The sequence below is a fragment of the Rhipicephalus sanguineus genome, chromosome 8, assembly GCF_013339695.2.
Source record: "Rhipicephalus sanguineus isolate Rsan-2018 chromosome 8, BIME_Rsan_1.4, whole genome shotgun sequence".
In the NCBI taxonomy this organism is placed as follows: domain Eukaryota; kingdom Metazoa; phylum Arthropoda; class Arachnida; order Ixodida; family Ixodidae; genus Rhipicephalus; species Rhipicephalus sanguineus.
In genome coordinates, this window is record NC_051183.1 from 59,434,679 (window position 1) to 59,445,863 (window position 11,185).

Below are 11,185 nucleotides of genomic sequence, written 5' to 3' on the forward strand. Positions count from 1 at the left end.
AACTCCCAACCAAAGGCGATAGAGAAGCGAAGCTTCGTGTCGATGAAGGCCGGATGGAGGTCGGAGTTGCAGTGAAGGGTTCAGTTTATGTAGTCTGATACGTCTTATGCTTGGTGCGTTCCACTCCGTAAGTGTCAGACTGCGGGCCAGATGTCAAATTTGCCTTGCAGCGTCTGTCCTTGAAAGCGGAATTGGAACGATGTTTGCTTCCTGATGTGATGCGCGAGCAGCGTGATCTGCGGAATCATTTCCACCAGGGGCGTAGCCAGGGGGGGGGGGGGGGGGTTGGGGGGGTTGAAACCCCCCCCCGAAATTTTTCAGTTTTGCTTGCGTATATATACACGCGCACATACAAACGCACGCACGAACATACATAAAGTATGGTTGAACCCCCCCCCCCCCCCCCCCCGAAAAAAATTTCTGGCTACGCCCCTGATTTCCACTGATACCACAATGGCCAGGTCAATATCGTGGCCTTTTTGAATTACGTGGTGATGAAGTTTCACGGTTTCATGCGTCAACTGTTCGTGGCATCCTCGTCGGAGAACTGACCGCAGGCACTGTAACGCCGGTTTTGAGTAAGAAAACACAGCCCATTTACTTGGTCTTTCAGTATCAATAAATTCTAGTGCGCGTGCGCTGCGCAGAGCCGCGAGTTCTGCCGCCGTAGAGGTTGTCGCATGTGAAGTCTTAAGACGCTTGTGATGGTATAACCACCGCACCACCAGAACTGGACGACGTACGTAGTCGAGCCATCCGTATAGATGTGGACGTGGTTACTGTAGTTTTCGTACAGTAGGAGTAGGCTCAATTGTTTCAGTGCATGTGTCGGTAGGTCTGACTTCTTCCGCACTCCCGGAACCGTTAGGTGAACTCGTCGGCGGCTCAAGCACCACGGAGGGAACACTGGCTTTGACGCAGGTGCGTACCCCGCAGTAAATGATGAGCGATGTTTGCCGACAGTGGCATTATATGTCGTGCGGGGCCTTTCAGCAGCGTGGTTCGCCAGATAGTGGGAAGGGGTCCTGGCATAATGCCTGAGGTACGTACGCATTGTCTCGGTGATAATGTGTGTCGTGATTGAGTAATATTGAGCGATGGCAATGGGGGTTAGCGAGAAAACAGTCATTAAACATGTGCGCTAGTTTCCTACAACGTGAAAGAGGTTATACATTCTCCTATATAATGTTCTTGCATGATGCTGCTTTATGTATACATGCATGTGCATGACTTGTTCATTTCTGCTGTTCCTGCTCTCACCAGTACTTGCTGTCATAGGCGTTCGCACGGGGAGACGTAGGGAGTCCCCCCCACCCTCCTATACCCGTGATACCTCGTCTTTACACTGCGTTGTTGTGGGCCTCAGTGCGAGGGCGTTGGAAAGAAAAGGGGGGTGGTGGCGCTGCGGTAACCCCCCCCCCCTTTTTTTACAGGGAGAACCCTTGCGCACGCCTTTGCTTACTGTTCCTTGTTCCAAGTTCCGAAAAGGCTTGACTCAATTCTGAAATAAATGAAAAGATAGAACTGAGTTGTAGCGCCGCCTTCGCAGTGAGCCTCTCTTACATCAACCTTTTGATACACGCATATTCTTTTCAGTATCGTCTTTGCCGTGTTGCGCTCATTGCGTTTTACATATTCTGTATGCTTCAGGGACGACGCCTGCAACGTTCCCAAGGTCTTCACGTTGTTGTACGGCGAGAGAGCGTCGACGCTCACGGACGCCCTCGGGCGACTCGGTCTGTCCCGCGTACAAGTGGACGCCTGCGCCATGCTGCGCGACCTCACGGACCTGTTCGTCGTCGTGCCCCGCAGCTTCCCCTTGAAGGCATCCGAAGACCTGTCGAAGTTGGCCACCGGCGCCTGTTACGACAACTTCCGGAGCGTCCTGACGTCCCTGATTGGGCGCGAATGCCGCAGTGACGTCTTCTCCATCTCCTGGTACAGACACGGCTGCTTCGGGAGCATGCTCTTCGAGAGGACGGCTTTCCGTGAGCTGTACGACGTGTTGGGACCTCACTGCGCCGCCATGCTTCTGCTGCATTACTACATCTTTGAACGCACCGACTGGGACACGTACGTCCAGTGGATCGGGCCTCCAGCGTCCGGAGTAAAGCTCGCCGCCTTGCCGAGCAGTAAACGTTCCGAAGCTGACAGCCTGGCGGCGCGCTCGGCTCCCCGAACAGCGACGCCTGGTGCATGCAACGTTGGGCATCGCGCGACCACGGACAGCCGATCGGACTGTGCAACTTCCGTTACATCGGCTTCTTCGTTCGCCGAGCACCAGGCGGGTGGTAATGAAAGCGGCGCAGGCCGGAAACGACCCGCGGGTGTTTCCTTTTCCCGTGTGAGGGCGCTCAAGGCGAAAAAGCCGAGACTCCGAGATCGGAAGAAAGCTGGAGCGCGGGGAGGCCGGGCAAGACAAGACGAAGCGTACCGGTTTCACGCGTGGACGATGCTATACGTGTCCGACTGCAGGAGGGTGGAGAGACGCTTCATGCTCGGATGCCCCGCGAACTTGGACAACGCCAAGAAGCTGGCTGACAAGGTCTTCGCCCCGTGGCCAGACTGTCCCGAGGAGGTTCGTAGCCACCCATGCTTGGTGCGCGCCCTGAGACAGCTCTTGAAGAATCACAAGTCCTGCAGGTACGGCAGGCTTCTCGCGGAGTGCTGCCCGTCGCAAGTCGGTAGCGAAGGCAGTGACGATAGCTGCGAAGATGACATCGACGTTGATGATGAAGAACTCCTGTTGCTGTCTTCCCTCTCCGATCTCGTGAAAGACCACGTTCCAGCGAGATCGGTTTCGGGGTTTCTGCACGCGGCCCTGAGGAAGTTGATTCCGGTCGAACTGTTCGGTTCGAAAACAAACTGGAGGAGGGTCGTCGATCGGGCCGCTTCAGTGGCCCGAATGAACAAGGGCGAGGTTCTCAACACAGCCGCGTTCGCGGCCGAGCTGCGTGCCGATCACGTGCCGTGGCTTCAGCGAATGGCGTGCGTGAAAGGAAACAAGAGACTTCCGTGGCTGCGCGCGGTAATCACGTGGTGCACGAGGCTTGCGGCGGCCGTCGTGTCCGTCTTCTTCTACGTCACGGACTCGCGCAAGGGCAAACGACAGCTCCTCTTCTACAGGAGGCGCGTCTGGAACGCCATAGTTGAGGTGACCAACAACCTCTATCATTCATTAATAGTACAATTATTATAGGAATTGTGTGTATCGGGCTTGCTGCTTCCCGTGCGTGGTTAAAGCAAGACAGATGTAGGCTTCACAGAACAACGGACAACAATTTATTTAAAGGGACACTAAAGTGAAACAATGAATCGGTTTAGATTGATAAATCGTACTGCGAAAGCACTAATGTCGTTAATTTCACCATCACAGGCATATTAATACGGGAGAAAGTAAAGGTCAAAGTTTTATTTTTAAATTTCGCGCCGATATCTGCGCCCGTGACGTCACAGATTTCAAAGTGAATTTTATGTATTTTGGCGGCATTGGTACAAAGACAGTTAATTGAAAATGGGTATGTTAAGTCTCTGGTCCCTTAGAAGGTAATGTACTTAATTTTTAGCGATTAGGAACTACGTATAGTTCTAGTGGACACCGTCAAAATCTATGACGTCAGGGCGATTGGTGCGGGAATTCCAAGGTGGCGCCGCTACCGCATTTTGTTTTTGCGCGTTTTCTCGCTTATCAAGCGTCTTCTTGCGTCAAGCATGGCGATTTTGGAATTTTGAAAGGGTAATTTTAATATGAGAAAAATCGTTTCTCTTTTTAGCACGGCGAACAAAGGCGCTCAAGGCAAAGACAGTGCAGGCGGGAAACGAAAAGCAGGAGAGCAGAAGCGGTAAATAGCCTGTGGTTCTTGCTAGAGTCAGGCGGTCATCTCTCCTAGCTGCGCGCAAGCGGCCGCGTTTTGCGCACCACGTGGCGCTATCATGCCAGCCGGTGATGGCGTGGTTCCCACAGAAGCAAGAAATCAATTTGTCTGAAATTTTATCTTGAAAATGTGTTGTTAATGTCCGGTGTAAACGAGCCCCATAACAACCGAGGAAGAAACATGCGGATGAACAGGACGCTTAGTGGAACTTGTCAGGATGAGTCGAGGTGTTGGTAAATACCCATGGCGAAAGATTAAGCACACTGAATTAACATAAGGAAGAAGAATACGAGACGAGACGAAGTGTTGACTTCCGACAAAAAATTATTCGTCAAAGTATGTAAACGTATATAGCCATCCATCCCGCGCATGCTCGTAGACTCATTGCTGACCTGAACAAAAGCAAAACGGAGATGCTTGTTTTTGCGGATGTGCAGTGCATGTTGCCACCTTGATACCTACTTTTGATAAGTATTCTTAGTCGGTGTGATGAGTGGAGTGCGCGTTTGAATTGTGCGCCTTTGAAACGTGTGCATCATAAAGAAAAAGACGACAAGGCGTGCGCGCGCGTAGATGAGCACAGTGCCGAAAGGAAGACGACGACGATGAAAACCTTCACGAGGGCGCGAGGTGTAAGGATTCGATGGACACGTGGCCCAATAAGGAAACAACACCGGTAATCTCAAGAGCCAATCACCTGTCAACGCGCCGGTCGAGCAGTGTCCAATGAAGAGTAGACAAGTGGACCGGAGAGCGAGAAAAGCCTTGTGCACGGAGTTCCAAGGGGGAGTTCCAAGGGAACCATACAAGGAGAAGGTTGTCACCGGACCGGGCGCTGAAGACGGGCAGTCGTGTTGCGGACCCGAGCCTCCAGGGCTTCAACCGGCCGTGGCCTCCTGCTATCGAGTTCCCGTGCGAGACCATAGCCATGGTGCCCGGACTCCACCCCAAGGCCTGCGGACTACGGTGCCGGCAGGCAACCTAGCAGCAGCAGTTGGGCTACGGGCCCGAGCTACGCATCCATTGCCGGGCCAGGTTGCCGTGGCATCTCAGTGCGTCGCCCAGCAGCCACCGTTTCGTCTTCGTCACCAGCCAGCCCGCGTCAACTCCATCCGTCAAGCCTCGGCGATTTGGTGAGACTGAACTGGTTTTATTTCACGCTTCTCTGCTCAGCGGCGTCAGAAGTAGACTGTACAGTTTAAAGGAGTCCTGACACAAAAATTTTCGCCCCGCGTTTTTTTGCTGCAATGTGTTGCTGGGGGCCTGTTAGTCATAACACGGCACATCGTTTGCTGCAGCGCGCGACAGATAATTAATTACAAGCACCTCATTGCCGACACAGCCTCAGTTTCGGTTTGACAGAGCTCCAAAAACGGCAAGCCGCCGGGTGCAACTATCACCACCTAGCGAGTGAAACGCTCGGTCACGTGAGCACACAGAACAGTGACGCATTTCCGCGCGTTCTGTCGTCGTCGGGCTCATTGTTGTCTGATGGCGACGATTTTCTTGCGGCGGGGATCGAAGGAATTTTCGACGTGGCGAATCACTTCATGTTTGACCCGCTGGCGAGGAGCGATTCGTCGGGAAGCGCGTCAAAACAGAAATGGCGGCTACGACGTCATCGTAACTTGTACTGGCTGCAACGGTTACGTAGGGGAAGTAGGGGGGTCACCTCGGGTCACCTCCGAGGGTGTCAATGCACTAGGTGCGGCCTATAATGCTGGATCGCGCTCGCGAACTTCAAAATTCATATAAAATACATTCCAAGCTTTATTCGCTGCCGATATTTTGCAGATGGTACACGCACGTACACGGGAATCGATCCAGCAGGCTATCTCGGCCGCGAAATTTTGTGTCAGTACCCCTTTAAGTCTTTGAACATGCCTTTTGTTTGTTATTAGGAGTGTGTTACCGTGTGCAGTGAACTTTTTGTTAAGCGTTTACTTGTGTATAGTATTTCTCCTTCAGTGTATAATTAAACGTTTTGTGTGTTGTTCGATAAACCAACGGCTTTGTCCTCAATAAAGCTCTCCGACGCTCAGTCTAGAGAGCTGTCGTAAAGAGAAAAAGAACCTGCATCACAGTCGGGAGTCAGCACCTCGTCCTCTTCCTTATTTGTTGATTTGGCGTGCTGAATTTTTCGCAGTGGAACTTGTTGCTGAGCTATTCGTCGAATGCTACTCTGTTTGAATAAGACGCACGCCAACTGAGGAAGAGACAGGCGGAAGGACAGGGCGTCCTCACCGAGAATCCTGCCGTCCCGCCTGTTTATTGATCGGTTCTTGCGTGTGTCATCTGAACAGAGTGCCACGCACCAAATAGCCTGGGAACTATAGTTGCACTAAGTTACATTTTTTGCTATACCTGGCCCTACGTTCTGTACGATACGGAGCCTCTACTGCGTGACGTCATGTCCTTCCGCCTGTTTCTTGCTCCTGCCGTTGCGAGTCTCTTTTGCACAGATTAGCAAGCAACAGCTGTATCTGCTGCGCGCTTCATTCTGCGTCACACCCATCTGGAGAACGACAATAGTCCTTAATGGACCTGTAATGGACCTCTTTCTCTAGCCCAGCATCACGCTCTGCTATAGTGGGATACAACTTGAGAAGGCAGGAGGGGCCCCACCTAAAGACCCTAGATTTTTCCCTGTTCTTTCTTAAGTACCGACAACCATTGAAGCGCCGCCGATGAATCTCATTGGCTAACGCTCGTTTTCGGCAGCCATGTTCTTCCTAACGCTTTTCCAGCACCCGGTGAAACACGTCCCCCGTTCACTAATGACAGGGGGTTGACGGGAGGAGAAAGGCGCGTCGCGTTAGCATATTGTCCGCTGAAAGATGCGTGGCAAATGTACTTAGACGCACATATGGCTTTGTAAATATTCCAAGTTAGGGAGAAAATGGCGGCAGAGCTGCGCGTGGCATTTAGGAACCGATCGCCTCCGCGACTAAAGAAATAGTCCCTCCCGCTCATGCACGCGCCGATGTTCTCCAAAGGCGGAGCCCCCGGCCGTCCCGCTCATGACGTCAGTCCCGAGTGCGCGCCCATTGGTGCAGGCTTGTGTTCATCCGCCTTTGAGGAGGAAATGCCGCTGCCTTCTAAAGTTGTACCCGACTATAGTATTTTTTGATACTGCGGGCCAAAAAATAATAAATAAATAAATAAATAAATAAATAAATAAATAAATAAATAAATAAATTCTTTATTTTTCCTATGCAAAAAAGGGAGGAAAGGACCACAGACCAAAAGCTACAAAACTGTAGCTTGAGTGCGGTCCAAATCAATAAAACGCAAGGAAATTTTCGCTTATTTTGAGTGAAATTCTTTGCATTACTCTATCAGGTTTGGGCATCTGGCGAAGACATCCTGGAGTATGCCGACGCCTCCAGTGGGCCTCCGAGAATGAAGGGCGTCGGCCGTCTGCTTCCCAAGGAGGAAGCAAGAGGCTTGAGGCTTTTGGTCACCGCGCCCGTCGCCAAGAACTTGGAGGTGAGGTTTCGCACCTTGAAGGTGTTCCTCGACTCTCTCAAGGGTAGCGGCGGCGGCGCGGACGACATTTACCGCCGTTGGAAGGCCTTTGTCGCCGACTGGAAGTCACGGGGAAAGCCCAAGCTCTTTTTCGTCAAAGCGGACATCGAGAACTGTTTCCACAGCGTCGACCACGAGGTCAGTGAAGGAATCAATGCACTCTGTCGCGACCGTTTTCTTTCCAGTTTCTCACTAGCGCAGTACAAGTCACCGTCTTTAGGCCACAGGTTGCGTAGACTGATGTTTGAAGATGTTTTTGTCGTATGTCAAACCAACAATATGAAACTAACTCAACCACGTCAAGTAGCCACTGCACCGCTGCCGACCGCGTCAGCGCGTAGTGGCGCTCGATAGAAGCTTTCCTTGGAGAAATGACATCACCCCTCGTTCGTCCGCGATTGGTTGAGATAGTCGCGTATAAACACTCAACTGCCGCAATACTGGGCTCGACATTTGAGTTAATTTTTGTTTTATATGCTTTTTTAGAATAACCCAAGCAGGCCGGAAGGAAAGTGTTGCTAAAGCTCCAAAACACGGTTCCCTCCACTACTGGACACGAAGGAATATTATTTCATTATTGTATATGCGTGGTACGGAAAAACTGAATAGTGAAGTGTCTTTTGTTGCAGAGGTGGGGGTCAGCATAACAGTAGCGTAATGCTTCGCACCATGATAATTTCTTCGAATTCCGACCGCATTTTCTGTTGTATTCTTACTCTTTGCACGATTTAGTGAAGTGTATATGGTCTGCGTCAGGGGCATGGATACTGGTGCCTTATCGGGTACACGTCGTCTGCCGTGTATGCCTAGGTTAATGCTGTCGCAAGCATCTGTAGTCATGAAGGGAGTAAGTTATGTATATCGACTGATTGATATTTTATTGGTCTAGTTAGCAGTGCAGCGACGCTTTGCCGCAGTACTTGATCGCACGGTTTTATTGCGCAAGTATGTAAGGGGTGATTCTTTTAGAACTGACCTATTTCAATTGGTTGTAGTTTTGTTACAAAGTATCCGATTTTAATGCGGTTTTCGGCAAAACATTCAGAAAGGATGAAAATTTCATTTCTTTTCCCCCTTGTTCTGCGCAACGCCGAAAAAAAAGGAATAAATAAGAAATAACGAAAACCGCGAAATGCTATACAAGGAGGGATGGCTTGCGACTATAAAACGTAGTTAAAAACCCTGATTGCCACGCAGCACACCAAGGGTGACTAGTGAATGTTTGTAAAGGTGATAAAAGTTATAAAGCTCATAAATGTCTAGAATCACTTACCCTACAGCAAGTGTTGAAAACGACCACCCTCCTGGCGTAGGCACAATCGAACTCGCCGCTCCATGTTGGCGGCAACACTCCTCAACGTATCGGCAGTGATGTGCGCAATTTCCCCGGAAACGCTGTCCTTTCATTCGTCCAGTGTCCGTGGTTTATCGGGATAGACACGAGCCTTCAGAAGACCCCATAAGAAGAAATCTGGAGGCGATATCTCTGTTTAGCCTCTTGTATCGAATTTCGCGAAACGTCGCGATTTTCGTTATTTTTTGTTTATTCGCTTTTTTTGCGTTGAACATCAAAAACCCGGACGTGCCGTTAAATTTTCATCTCTCCTTAATGTTTTGCCGCAAACCGAATTCAAATTGGATAATTTGTGACAAAACTACACCCCAATGAAATAGGTCAGTTCTAAATGGATCACCCTGTACAACGCCCTGCGGCATAATTGAATTAAGTGTAAAAGGCCTGTTCTCAGTACGAAATCCGGATGTTGCCGATAGATAGATGTGAAATTTGCAGAAAAGAGGCAGAGTTCATTCCAAAACTGACGCACTCTAGTCAGCCACTGCTCAACAAGGAAGATACAAGGGTACATATAGTTGCAGTATCGCCAACATACTTTAGTAGCTGGTGCTTCTGCTTAACAGGCGAGTATGCTTACACTCTCTCCACCAGGTGATGCTACGAGTGGTGGGCCGGGCGTTCGAGCGGACTGAGCGGGACGCCCGGATCGTGGCCTGCACGGTGGTCAAGCTCAACGCCTACGGCCGCGTGATAAAGCACTGGAGGCAACTGTTCGCGAAAGACGTCGCGAACATGGCACACGCCCCGGAGAGCTCGTCGCCTGCGCGGCCCCGCGTCTCCAGCAAGGCCAAGATTCTCGTGGCGAAGACGTGCCTTTTGCCCAACTCCAAAGAGCTGAAGCAGCTGCTACGGGACTACCTGACTAAGTTTCATTTCCGGCTACACGGCAAGACCTACAGCCTGAGGAAAGGCGTGCTGCAGGGCGGTCACCTGTCCGCAGACCTTGCGGACGTCTACATCACAGCTATGCAGAGGCAACACCTGCGGGATTTCGGCAACTCCAGTGGAGAGCTCTTAATCCGTGCCACTGACGACTTCCTCTACGTCACTTCTGACGAGGAACGCGCCCGCCGCTTCCGGGACACGTTCTCTCAGGGCTTTTCGGACTTCGGTCTCTTCGCGAACACTTCCAAGGTGCAGACGAACCTCGTCGACGATGAGGATGGGGGCTACGCTTGCATGCCGACTCCTTTTAGGGACAGAGCCGATTTCTGCGGGTACGTCTTCGACGTGTCGACGATGGAAGTGTTCCGGGATCCCGTCTCGTCGGTTCCGGTCGAGTCGGTGGTGGACAAGCCCGAGCGGAGACCGGGAGAAGCCCTGAAGAAGTACCTGCAGCCCTGGCACCTCCCCGTGTGTCCCTTGGCGTTGGATCCTCTGATCAACTCGCGGGAGTGCGTGCTGGCAGGCGTCCTGGACTTGTTCGTCGCGCTGGCTCACCGATTCTTTTGGTCGGTCAACTCCATGCGCTACGTGGACGAAGGCTACGTGACGGAGGTCGTTCTTGGAATACTGGATAGTTTTCTGGTCAGGGCGCTTCGGTGGTCGTCGGGCGAAGGCGTGGAGATTTCCCTCAGCGACGAAGAGTTGCGATACCTCTTCCTTTTGGTGTTCGCGAGGAAGGCAGACCGCAAAGCCAGCGGGGTAGGGAAGCATCTCCATGAAGTCGTCCAGCGTGTTGGCCAGAAACTGGCGCTGATCGGTGACCTGGAACACTTGAATGAATGTGTGGACTTGGCTTTAAGTTGATTGCACTTTGTATCTTATCTGTGCAGAGGCAGTCGTAGTCTCTAAGGCTTTTAATACTAAGGAGAAGGTGTACACGTAATGAGCGACCGACGTTAAGACGCTGAGTTGTGGCTACGTTTACTGCAACGTAAACTGATTAAGCGAATTTAAAATTTTAGAATCAGTTATGTGAAACTTGACGTCTAATGCGAAAGCTGCGAACATGAATTCCGCTGTGGTCTCTGTGCAATCGATTTCGTGAAGCCACTGTTGCATTTGTTGAAACGAGCCGCTCTGACTATAGAGTAAATCTAAACACGAGGTGCCTCACTGTCTCGTGCACTCTCACAACCTTGAGCAGCCTCATTGAATTAAAAGCACATAATGATGATTGCGGGTGCCCAACCATAACGCTCTTCCACTATTCTACCTCATTGTATGAGTGATCAAAACGAGACCGTAGCATTACCTAACTGAAGCGTTTCTAAGGCGTACGACTTAATACCAGGAGAGCATCGTTACGTACTTCCTGTTTGTGTTCCTTGTGACGTTCTCTGACTGAATGCCTACCTGTTAAACCTTTGCTGTGTTTGCCAGTATTCCGTTTGTTACGTTGGCGGACTTAGAGCTTTTGGCCGTTGTAGCCGCCTTACTCCATTTAGACTAGGCGATCTTTTAGTTAGGGCCGGGCAGTGTT

The 11,185-nt window shown here is 51.1% G+C and overlaps 1 protein-coding gene across 1 annotated transcript; it reads left to right on the plus strand.

Annotated features, from left to right (window-relative positions):
* Nucleotides 1–1,655: 1,655 nt before the first annotated feature.
* Nucleotides 1,656–10,765, plus strand: LOC119403252 (telomerase reverse transcriptase). Its single transcript, XM_037670196.2, has 3 exons — nucleotides 1,656–3,154; nucleotides 7,218–7,541; nucleotides 9,352–10,765. The coding sequence occupies exons 1-3, from the start codon at nucleotides 1,769–1,771 to the stop codon at nucleotides 10,507–10,509; spliced, it is 2,868 nt and encodes a 955-aa protein (XP_037526124.1). The 5' UTR covers nucleotides 1,656–1,768; the 3' UTR covers nucleotides 10,510–10,765.
* The last annotated feature ends 420 nt before the right edge of the window (nucleotides 10,766–11,185 follow it).

Bases quoted from the DNA above. Each gene is read 5' to 3' on its own strand.
- LOC119403252 (XM_037670196.2), top strand. From the start codon at position 1,769: ATGCTGCGCGACCTCACGGACCTGTTCGTCGTCGTGCCCCGCAGCTTC. The intron at 3,155-7,217 runs GTGACCAACAAC...TTACTCTATCAG, and splicing joins TCTGGAACGCCATAGTTGAG to GTTTGGGCATCTGGCGAAGA. The intron at 7,542-9,351 runs GTCAGTGAAGGA...TCTCTCCACCAG, and splicing joins TCCACAGCGTCGACCACGAG to GTGATGCTACGAGTGGTGGG.